Source organism: Cupressus sempervirens, chromosome 7 (genome assembly GCF_028749045.1).
Source record: "Cupressus sempervirens isolate cs-2001-9-10 chromosome 7, ASM2874904v1, whole genome shotgun sequence".
NCBI lineage: Eukaryota > Viridiplantae > Streptophyta > Pinopsida > Cupressales > Cupressaceae > Cupressus > Cupressus sempervirens.
Window position 1 is genome coordinate 220,219,774 of NC_143124.1, and position 12,588 is coordinate 220,232,361.

A 12,588-nucleotide genomic window follows, 5' to 3' on the forward strand; every position below is an offset into this window, starting at 1 on the left:
ATCCGTTGCTTCCAAGTGCCATAAATTTGCCCATTGAATTTGGAGTTGTGGTCGAGCAGAATGTTTTTCAGAGATGCCATGGCACATTTTTCAATGAAAAATTGTGAAAATCTGTGAAGGCATATTCTTCAAAGCAACAAAATGGAAGACTTAGAAAAAATGAAGAGTGACCCAAAAGAGAGCTTGAAAAACCCAGAAGGAATATGTTGTTTTCTGGATCCACTGGCTTGAAACTCGAGGCACCCAAATTTTTTTTACAACCCAGTTGAGCTCTTGAAAAACTCACCAAGAATCTGTGATCAAATTTTTTTTCCAAGGTCAAAAACTAGGGTTTCGAAAAAAAACAGTTGGCAGCCATGAAAGCTCAGATTTGCAGAAAAATGGAGTTTTGGAGGCAAAAAAACTGGACGCTTTTCTTGGCAGAGAGAGGCATCTATTTGAGGCTGCAGGAAATGATGCACAGAGACAGGTTTCTACACCCAGAAAACATCATGAAACAGTGAATGTTGGACCTCCGAAAATCGCAAATTTGGAGAGCAAAACGCAGGTTTTTTTCTGTGTTTGAATGCTGCCAGTGGTTTGCAGACCTGGTCAGACCATACAGAAGAGAAAACCGCATACTGTAGAAGAGGAAAGCACATCCGAAAATGTAGATGTGTTTCTTAGCATTCAAATTTCTCAAAGCAGAAACCCTAGGTGGGTTGTAGAGAAATTGACTCAAATAATTTCAAAAAATTTAAACAAATAATATCAAGAAGAAATTATAAATTTTGTCGAAAAAATTGAAGTATTGCCTTTGATACCATATTATGCAAGTAATTGGTTAAATGCTTGTTTGTTATTATCAAAGACCAAAGGTCAATTTATACAAAAGAATAAAATGATGTTTCCTAAGGAAACGATCATAAAGAATAGAAACATTCTATTCTAACAGAGAAAGCTAAAAAACGAAAGCAAACTAAAGGTAACTAAATATTTACAATAGATAACCATTAACTAATAATAGACAATTATCTATTATCGTAGTAGTATTTCCTAAATGCCTCTAATAACCCATGCCCTCTTTGCACTCACAAATCAAAAGCAATTTCAGCTCTTAGCTAAGAACTGCTTTCCTCAATTTCAGAGGTTAATATAGCAGTTCTTTTTGTCTATTTCAGCACTTGATGGAGCGTTCTCCTCAATTGATGTTAGTTACTAAACGAGCAGAATCCTTTGCTCAATTTCAGCACTTAGTTCCTTAATCTATTTTAATTTCTAAACAGACAACTGTCAAAGCCACACCTCAATCAATGTAGGAACCAAACAGTTAAACCACCTTTTCCCAAGTCACTGCAGACATAATTAATGGATCGTGTACCCATTTTAATATTTTATTTCAGCCTCAACCATCTAACATTAACTAGAAACACACCCATCTATGCTACGTCTGCAAGACAAATCATGCAAGGGAGGAATTAAAAGTTCTTGATTAAATCTGCTTGCCATCAAGCAATACAAAATAAGGTGAAAAAAAAGGTCAGCTGACTTACAGTGCCTTTATAGGTAATTCAAGCTCTCTCACATCATTAGAGTACTCTATCATATGTACTTGCTGTTTCCCCAAGCAGTTCTGTGTCAGTTCCCAATGCTCCTTGGAATCAAAGCATATCAAATTCAATGTATCTCATTGCAGGTTGTGTATCCTGCACCTTGGCAACTTATAGATTAGAAAGGTGAATATCCAATTTCTATGAAAAAGGGCTGAATTTGTGTATTTACTGTAACTTGTCTGTATAGACTGCAGTTGACTGATATTCTTGGGAGGCGGCATTTCAAGTAAATCCTTTATTTTTCGTGGGGTTTGCTTAAAGTCCTTTGTGAGAGACAATGTATCACAAGAGCTTCCCTGAGGTTACTCCAGAGACACATTTCTTTGGATTTAGCCTTACTTTCATACTTTTCAAGTTGTTAAAATGTTGCTGAAAACTTCTAGGTGTCCTCTAGAAAATGATTTTCTCATAAGGTCATCAACATTATGTTATGGAGTGCAGTGGTCATTGCTTCTTGATAAGTTGCTCTTTCACTCTTTAGAGCAAAGGACATGTCATTCGTACTTCAAGGACAGCAAAAGCTGTTTTGTGTTGGTCCTTTGCCACAAATTGTATCCAGAAAATTGATCTATGAGAGAGCATTTCTTGTAACCTTTATATCAATGTTCAACAAAGGAAAGTCATCAATGGGGCTAACTTTGTTTAAGTTTTTGAAGTATGCACATGTGTTTTCTAACTAAGACAAGGTTGGGGATGCAAATGGCATAGACAACAGGTCTTATGAAACCTGCAACCAAAAGTCTCCGAAGCCCAACTTTTACCAAAAGTGCAATCTGTGGATGCATCTTTCTTAATTTCTGTTTTAGCGGCTTAGCTCCTCGTGTGATGCTCAAATGATGCATAACACGGTCAGGATTGAACCAAGGCATGTCTGTAGGACCAAGCAAACTTGATTTGTCATTCTGGATAATTGTGGATCTCTCCTGTCAAGAACTGTACCAAGATAATGATATTTGGTGCCCAATATAATTCATCTTGTTTTCTCAGGTACCACAGGTGATCTCTCATTACATGTGGTCTAAGCACCTGAAGGAGGTTTTCACCTTTGAGTTGTATTTTTATTTTTACTTTTTCAGGCTCTAAAAGCATTGTAATGCAGTTCTGACTAAAAGACCTATTTACTATTTTTACGTTTTTGTGACTCGAAGGCTTGACTTATTTAAAGTATGCAGCACTTCTAAGTTCAATAGCAAAACCAGCTCTATGGTTCTCAAGGGGTATGCCATCTCTTGCTCCAAGGAATTTGGCTAAAGTCTGTCCTTCTGAGAAGTCTCTGGGTTAGGCAAATCTGTCTTGGTAATCCATACAGGGTCGCATTAGCAATGAAAATATAAAGGGAGTATGTCAGAGGGTCTTACACCGAAGGATCCTCAGGAGGCATTACTGGTGGTAGAGGTTAATTGTATGTAATGCAGTGGGGACATTTCTGATGCCAACTAAAGCTGCATCTGAGGTATTAGTTGTTGCACCCAGTTCTATGAGAAATTTATGCATGGGTGCACAAAAAGCAGCTTGGTGATGCGGCCCTTGCTTGAGCTTATGGATGTGCTGTAGTACCCATGCACTGATAACATTGGTTTGTGTATCCAGCTATACTGGGATTGAGTGCCAGGTATGACGTGTGTTGCTCTGTAGGGAATTGGAATTCTCATCTGCAGGTAATGGTGCAACTTGTAAGTGCTGTAAGTTAGCACCTTGAAGGTAAGTACCTCAAAATTTGATATATAGAGTATTGTTGGATTTAAAGCATAGGAGACAACAGGATTCAGTTAGTGTTAAACCCACAGAGATAACTTTGTCTTGTGCCTGCCTTATCAGGGATAAACCTAACTCTGCTTACCCTTTGTTCCTTCGCATAGTAGCAGCTAAGTATGTAGAGTCACTTGTCGCTATAAATCTCCTAGATGCTATATTGTATTATAGAAGAGAAATTGTAAGATGACTCCCTCGTATGTTACAAGCGATCACAACCAATGTATTCAGAAGTTAGAACTACCTTACATTAATGACCCCGGTCCTGCCCATTTATGTTTGTGTTGCATAAATAATGTTTATTTCCAATATTCCACAATATCTCTTGAATGCTTCAGTTGTGCTATGTTACTGCTGCACTTAAAGAATATTAACACTTACTGAGTTACTTTTGTAGGTGCTTTTGCGTTAATGGCTGAGTATGCAATGGATCACAATTTTTTGCAAATTCATCAGTGGGGATGATGATGAAACTATTGCAAATCCACCTCTTACATTCGAAGTCTGGTCCTTGAGTTTAATGAAGCTTTGACATTTATTATAGAGAAACTATGTTTTAAATCTCTTCCACTATGGTGCTTCCACGAGAATTGCTTCAATAAGAAATAACATCATAACAACGTAGTTTGACAAGTTTTTGTGGCATTGCTTTAATGATATGGGTCTTGATGTTTTCATTCATACTCAAGCAGCATGAAATATTGAGATTGAATCCAAGGAGGCTAGTGTATTATTGGTGGTCCCTCAAAATTGAAACAAGTTGGACTATAATTATGGCACCTAATGAATGTGCTTAGATTTCACTGAAATTTTCTTGTTTGATTAAGTTTTTTGCATTATTTTCCATGCTAATTTTCCATAACTTCATATTTGAGGGCTGGTAAATTGAAGCCATAGTACAATGAAATGCTTTACATCATAATGTTATAATATAAAAGTATTTTGTAAAATATAAAGCTAAACCTAGTCTGTGTAAATTAACATGCCTGCTAAACCAGTTGTGGGTAAGAGTAATATCTGACACAAACTTCACAAAGCAATTCACTTTGTAAGTTTGTAGCTGAACATAACATTATGGGTATATAAGGTATGCCCTTACTGCCATCAAATTTCTTCCTTGAATGCCAGTTAAGAATAAGAGAAATTTGCCCCTGGTTAATACTGGGGTTTTACTTATGCAGACATGGATTATTCGCCTATTTGTCATCCCAAACCAAGCCTATAGTTCATTGAGAAGCCATGACTTGCATTTTAAAGATTATGGACAGCTTAAAACCAGATACAAGGGAAGATGCCACGATGAACCTAATTATCAATAAGGATGTCACCAAATCTTTTTAAAGCATCAATATTTGATATTATGTTTACAAAATATTAACACTTCTGTAAAGACGGAATTTGGTTAATTAAATTCAGCATATAACAAATAATTTCTGTTGGTTAGGCTATCTGCCAGTCAAGCTTCTTTTAATGCACTTGCTAGATTGTGAAGGGCATGAGGAAAATGTATATGCATGGGAAAACTGAGCTGTGATATCAATGAAACATAGTGACATCAACAAGGTGGTTTACATATTGTTCGAGTACTGAAATTTACTTGGCTGCTATGCACGTTATCCGGAAAGAAGCAAGGTTGAATGAATGTCTGAGTAAATTAGTGAGTTCTAAATGCTTGATTTGGTCAACATATTTAGTGCTGCCATTTTTGTGTAGCTTGCTTGGACTGCTGTATTGTTATGGGATTGAGTATGATGCCGTTATTTCTAGGTTAGGCTGAGGTTTTTTGAGTATTGCATTCTACAAGCCCTGATATCAAAGTGCAGTAGGATTCTGAAGTTTCAAAACCCAGAGAGAGAATTGTTTTTAAGACATTCAAAACATAATGAGCATTGGTTTGGAATGATCAATTAGACCCAAATTTGTTAGCAGCCTAATATAATGAGCAATATGTTACACCTGTATTCTTTGGACTTTGGTTGTCTTAGTGTTTAAAAAATCCTCTTGTAACTATCTGTCAATAGTAATGCATCTTATGAGCTTCATTAGAGTGGTGTTTGGTGCTTGCAGGTCTGCTTATAGCCTAATTCCTTCGTCTTGAAGAATTGTATTATTTTATTAAATCCTTTTTATGTTTCTGGACAAAGCTCTTTTAACTTGAACCTCTGCATAATTTCCAATTGCTTTCTTAATTTGAACTTTAATTTCTCAACTCTTAACCTTGAAGGTAATCCACGCGAAAAGATGATTAAGAGCATAACCTGTCAACACAAAATCTTGGAAACTGGGGTCTGAACTACCCCATGTTATTAAAATGTTGAGTGATGTTTTGACTGTTAGCGATCTTTAATTCGTGAAATATGATGAACGTATCTTGCTTTGGGCACATTTTCTTGTTGACAGCTAGTTTGAGGGCAAATTTACCTTTTTAGAAGGATCATTTATTGGTGTACAAGTCTGTGTAGCTTCATATTTTATTTGATCACTGTTGAGGGGATCTAAATTTTGTTTCTTTAATTCTCTACAGAAACAAGAAGGATCTCACTGAATTTCATATGTTTATGAGGGGGACGTGCAGGCAAGCAAGTGGAAATAAATGTCGTGATGATGACAAACTAGAATACATTTCTTTTATAGATCTTCATGTCCTTGAGGGATAGCCATTTCGCATTTTTGTTTCTCATATGTTATTGATAATATTTGACTTTTGGAATGGTATTTTCCCTTGATGAGTTATCAATTCAGCTTCAATTAAATTAGACTGTTGGATGTTAAATGCATGCTTGTATTTATGAGGCGCATTGTTGGAACAGTGATGAGGGAGTTAGGTTGATTTTCGCATCAAACTTCCATGATTCAAGTTGCCTCTGTGATTTGCCAGTGGATACATTTCATTATTTGATTTCTGTTATTAAATTGATATTTTCTTGCTCCTATAACTGTTTACTGCAAAATAATTATTTTGGTTACATTCATGTAGGGGATAAAAATCAAGAAAATGAAATATTCTAAATCATGCATGTTGTAAAATTTGTTACGGCTCGAGGAGAATTTAGAAGAAATGGGAAAATACACTTCATTTGGAGGGTGTCATTCAAAATCTTTCGGATAATTTTCTACAGCAAGTTTAATGCTTATAAAAAAAAACCTTGACTTCAACCCTTTTGAAATAGATTCAAGCCTGTAAATTGCAAGTTCATGAATTTTGTGATAGAATGGATTTAAACCATGAAATTGAGACCCAAAAGACATTGGATCTAGGGTGTAGACAATTTACAAGTCACAACTTGTGTAGGCAATAAACATAAAATATGATTGTTTTTTTGGTCCAAGAACCATGGATGCGTGTGTACATCATATTTCAATTTCCTTTTTATAATAGAAGAGACAACGTGGATTACTAGATGGGTAAGTACAAATAGTAGAAGAGAATTGTTAAATTAAATCTTTAAAAAGCTAGCAATCATATGACATCATTAGTTTTATTTGCCTAATGATATTGAATGTAACGAGATGTTAATAAAATATTTGTTATTTAGCTAGTAAGATAAGATAAGATAATGATATTAATGTCCAACAAAAGACCAAAAAGAGGTCTATGGGATTGAAAGATTACAACCAAGAAGATAGCACCAAACGGAACACCAAATGGTGTCGATAAAAGAGCAAACACAAAACTTAAAATAGAAGATGAAGAAGAGAGCAAGAGTAATCTTGAACACGATTAGGGTTTAGGGATCCTTCTTCAAAGGGAAGGACAACAATGAATGAGGAGGTTGGGGGCGACCAAGGGCTCTGTTTTGTGTCGAGTGTTGCAAGAGGAGTGTCATTGTTGGAGAGGAACACTACGAGGTTTCACTGATTTGGAGTGGCCGGTGTCGGGGAAACTATATGATCGCTTCATACCTCGGGCAGGGGATGAGGGCGAGGAGGATGTGATACACTGTTCTTGGGTTTGACTCGTGGGAAAAGATAGCTGCAAAGTGTGGTCGCGAAGCTGTATGGCTTCATGAAGATAAAGCGCAAGGCAACACGGATCTATGGACTTGGAAGTCTGAGAGGGATCTACATGCTCTAAACAAGCAATAAAATCTCCCTTTGATCTCGCAGTTTATGGGGCATCTGAAAAATGAAATGGGTCTTAAATTCTGCCTCTGACATGGTACAAAGTCTACAAATCAGAACTTGTCTATCAATATGGTGGTCGATCTGAATCTAGAGTTGGTGAGAGCCCACCTTGAAGGAGCCAAGAGAGATACCTAGGGCATGGGTCCACTGTCTATTTAAGTAGTTTGGGTGCCAAATGATCCCATCTTGAATATCCAAGAAGTGTTTGGCATAGAATGCCATCCTCGGGTGTGAACCCCTTGGAGGATCAACCCAAGTTCGTATAATATACTGTTTGTAGATGTCAAGTTTGACATATCTGTTCAGCTCCTGCCGAGAGGGGAGGAGGTGAGCCAGAGCGTCTAATGAAAATTGGTAGGGAGGGAGAAGGTTGATGTCTATCTCGATTGATCTTAGTAGGATAGTAGCTTGAGTGTACCAACAATCGACACTAGAGGCAGGATCAGAGTCTGTAATAGCAACTGAAGAGCAATATGACAAGTGAGGGTATTTGTGTTAGCCTTCAGCAGAGTCGGCAAAGCCATGAAGGTGGTGGAAGAATCATATCAGGTCAAAAATGGCCGCTAGTCTAAAAGGGTGGGCACCAAACTCAGCCAAAATAACATTGTGGGGGGTGGATCTCTAGCATCTGATAATTCGATAGAGGAGCAAAATCTAGATACACTCAATCGAGGCCCAATCCAAGTCCAAAAGGGAAGGCCCCCATACCATCGTACCATAGAGCACTATGGGTTTGACTAAGGAATGCAGAAGGGATAACTTAGTCGAGGTGTCCTGGAAGTGATGTGTAAAGCACTGTTTCTCAAGCATGGCAAGGGAACCCAACGCTCTACAAATTCAAGGCTAAATGGTTGGTCGCAAGCTGAAACATGGCCCAAAAAACTTAACCCCAAGGCATGTGTAAGATGAAGCAATCTCAACTTCCTGACCTTGGAAGTGGAAATGGAGATGTGAGGTCTTCAGATCGTTGAAGACCATAACACGGGTCTTCTCAAGGTTCACAATCGTTTGTCTCAAGTCACAAAAAGATGCAAGTCTATCAAGGAGCCTTTGAAGCCCCTCAAGAGAAGAAGCTAAAAGAGCCACATCATCAACAAAAAGGACGGAAATCAATACTTGGTGTAGATGACAACCGTCACCCGAGGAAGAGGAGTTATTGAGAAAGGAAGAGGAGTCATTGAGGTAAGAAGAAAACTACTGTTTGGTAGAAATATGGGAAAGGGTTTCACACGCTGAATTTTGTAATCCAACTTTTTTGGGCGATGTGTAGTTTTTAGAGATATGATCGGTTGGCATTTTACATGGTTATCTTTATGTTTTCTTGGCACAAGTTGAATATTATTAAGTTGGATATGAAGTCGTAGTTGGATTGTCATGGCTTCTTTGACGGGCTTTCAGGGGTTTAATGTTTTTGTTGTCGGTGAAAAGAACAATCTTTAATGTGATTGCCAATAGTAAAAGCTACATTCATTTCGTGATACCAACTAGTGAGATCTAAGGCTTAGGCTACCACAATTTAAGAATTAGCTAATTTAACATGCTTAATATGTTATGATGATATTGCTCTCAGGATTGAACTTTGTAGTTTTTGCATCAAACTCATTTATCCATGTTTGATGAGTAGTGATTAACACAGGAGTCCATCTCTCATGAGAATAAATGGAACACTTAGCACTCATTGGACCTAGGTGATGCTAATGTTTAAATTAGCCAATTTAATATGCTTAATGAGCAATTTTGGATTCTATTGTGCTGATTTTTATTTGCATCAATGTTTCAGATCATACTCAATGATCATCAAGATGTAAGAGAATTGTATGAAGATGAATCTTTACGATCTAAAACGTTGATGCAAATAAAAATTACACAATGGATTCCAAAATATGTAGCATAATGCTTAATATGATCATTTTAGATGAATTTAAAGTGACTACACAATTAAGATAACAACAACATAAGATTTTGGCCTTCACTTTCGGTGCTTCACACTTGGATTTCCAAGCATTGGGAACCCTTTGATTTCGGGATCTGTCCATATTTTCCTTGCGGCCAGGGGTTTCTTCATCGTTAAATTCAATGATGCTGAGGAGAGGAGGTCTATTTTATGCAGCCACTTCAGTTGGGGGGATCGTTACCCTCTGTTGGCCAAACCCTAGTATGAGTGTTTCGATCCTGCAACATAATCTTTTGCTCATATGCCTCTTTGGGTTAGACTCCCTAATCTCCCCCTTCACCTGTGGCTAGATTTGGTTCTTGAAGTTGTGGGAGATGCCATTGGTGATTGCCAAATGGTGGACTCCAAATCTGTCGATATCTTGCATTCTACTTACGCTTGCATCCTTGTGGTGGTGGGTATGTTCCACCTTTTGATATCCTGCATTCTACTTACGCTCACATCCTTGTGGTGGTGGATATGTCACATGGATTACCTGAGAAGATCAAACTTGAGGTCCCTAATGGTTCTTGGATTTAGACCCTAGACTATGAAGGAATTCCTTTCCGTTGTAGGGTTTGCTCTGGGACTGGTCATGTTGCAGCGTGTTGCCTTGTGAACGTTAGGAAATCAAAGAAAATACTGTCTTGGTGGTCTGGGGCTTTGGTTCAACATTACTCAGTCCTTAAAGATGTTGCCCTTAAGGATGTTACCCAGTCTGTGGGTGCTGAGGGCTATAGTTGCCCAACTTTGGTTGGTCCAGATCTTGATTCATTGGAGGACTAGGCGGCAACAGGTGATAGTTGCCCTGCTTTGGCTGGTCCAGGTCTTGATTCGTTGGGGGATATGGTGGTAGCGGGCTCCCCTTCCTCTATGGTTTGGGTTCCGTTGGTCAATAGTTCAGATGAGATCTCACCTGTTTCTTCGGTTGGGTCAGTTGGTGAGGCTTTGGTTTGGGAGAAGGAGGCTTCTCGGGTGGAGGAAGGTTGGACAAGGTTAAAGGAAAGAAATACAAACATTGCCAACATTCCTCAGACTATCTTCTTAGATCCCACTCTTTTAGGGGTAGGGGATCTTAACTGTGTTAAGTTGTAATTGGTGGCAGAAATGCACTGTGTTATTTGTAGGGTTGCCTTGTCCCCCTTTATTGGTTGGGGACTTGTTTCTTCTTTTGTTCGCAGTCTCTTTGTTAGGGCTCCATTGAAAATCTTTTGTGTAAAGGGTTTCAGGCACCCTCCAAAATCTGTTTTCCTTAATAAAAAACAACATAATATATCAAGGCACAAATTAGCACTATAAGATTGCAAGGAACTTTAGATCATCTCCCAACATGGGGTTGCAATGGAGAAATCTTTATTTCACAACAATAAGTTTTGTTGTTTTGTTTCTTCATTTTGAAGACATGTAGAAAATTCTTTATTGGGTATCACAAAATTGCTTAGGCAATTGTAATTTCAAGTTTCTTAGAACCTTCATTAGAAATCCACACATTTGCCTATCTTAAGTTGATATAGGTTGCAATGACATTATTAACTAACTTCATTTGGGCATCTACTTTGTTATTAGTTCTGAGGATATTAAGGACTTTTAAATAATTGTTAAGAATTGATTTTTGTTGTTGTAGAATATAAAATTATCACTTAATTATAATCTTCTTATTAAAAGTTTATCATCGTTCAAAAAACTCAATCCCTTATTTTAAATAATATAATGTTTAAATATATTTGATTTAGACGGTTGATGTCACTTCAATCATATATTTCTTCTACTTTACATCATGTAGATCCATAAACATCCCATCTAGCCAACCTTATATTGCTTGGTTCTTCAATATGCTCTTCTATTTTTTAAAAATAGATGCAGTAAGAACCAAAATAATCATACAAACTTGTGTCCTTGCTCATATAAAAGACACTTGATAAAAAAACTAATTTGTCAAATATTAATAGTCTTTGCTCGAGTCATTACAATCAACAGGTAAAAGACAATCTAGTAAATTACACATCTCTAAATCCCTAACAATTAAAGTAGAAGCTTATCATCACTTTCGTAATGTATAGATAACCAAAATTATACTTTTTTATGAGCATACATATTCAAGGGCACTATATGGGTATTGTCAATTCCAAAATTGAATAAAGGCTAATGAAGTCTACTTATAAGAAGAGGATCCAATCAAGTCTTTTATCCCATAATGTTGAGTAAACATATAATGATATACATACATCATCTCTAATATCCAATCTCCAAATAAAACTTTGAATCCTTCTAATAAAATGAAGAACAATATCAAGAATTGACCAAATTGTAGCCAATGATGATGTACACATCAATGTTAGATCTATACAAAGCTCTTACTTTTTAGACACCACAAACTCTAGGAATTAAACACTATATTAGCAAAGGGAGAACATGCAACTCAATGAATATCATTCAAACACATTCATATGTGCCAAATGTGCAAAATAAGATCTCCTCCAACATACCCAAATTGATATGATAACCAATCATTGCCACAAGCCACATACTATTTCTTGTATCTTGAAAAATGTGTTCAAATGAGCTCCTTAGATCAAGACCAAAACAAATAAAATAGAAAAGATAAATCTATTAATGTCCAACAAAAGATCACCAAGGGTCTAAGGGATTGAAAGCATACAAGCAAGGAAGTAGCAGACTACAAGACATGGTGTTTGGGAAAGAGCAAGTGAGATTAAAATAAGTAAAACAACAAAGGGACCAACAAGGAGGCAAGAACTAGGGACCCTTCTTCCGCTGAAAGAACTCCAACACCGAACGAGATGAATTTGGGCATAAAGGACCTCTGGTTTGTCGTTGTGACTTGCTGGAGTGGTGCTGCTGAGGAGTGAGTAGTAGCAGTACTAAATTTGGTCTGGGGTCTCATAGATCGAGAGTGGCCAGCCACAGGGGTATTGTTGGTGTTGGAGGTCCGCTTCACCCACCTTGTCAAAGACAAGGGGGAGAAGAACAAGGTGGTGATGAGGGGTTGATCTGTGACCTTTTGGGGGGTCAATTGCTACAAAGTGGAGTCCTGGAGCTGCATCGCCTCCCTGAGAAGAGTGCCAGGCATCTTTGATCCATATACATGAAGAAAGCTGTGAGGGAATTACACTCTCTAAATAGGCAATAGAACCTTTCCCTGATCTCATAGTATGATGGGCAGCG

General features: G+C 37.5%; 1 protein-coding gene across 2 annotated transcripts in view; it reads left to right on the forward strand.

Moving 5' to 3' along the window:
• LOC149546288 (uncharacterized) overlaps positions 1–6,280 on the forward strand; it is a 57,484-nt gene extending 51,204 nt beyond the window's left edge. Inside the window, exon 4 of one of the 2 annotated variants that reach the window (XM_089791134.1) lies at positions 5,869–6,280. In XM_089791134.1, coding sequence (XP_089647260.1) covers positions 5,869–5,889 — 21 coding nt within the window. In that variant the 3' untranslated portion in view covers positions 5,890–6,280. Of the gene's footprint in view, positions 1–3,741; positions 4,154–5,868 lie in introns of those variants that run through there. The other variant, XM_089791135.1, reaches the window with a different exon arrangement.
• Positions 6,281–12,588: the final 6,308 nt, after the last annotated feature.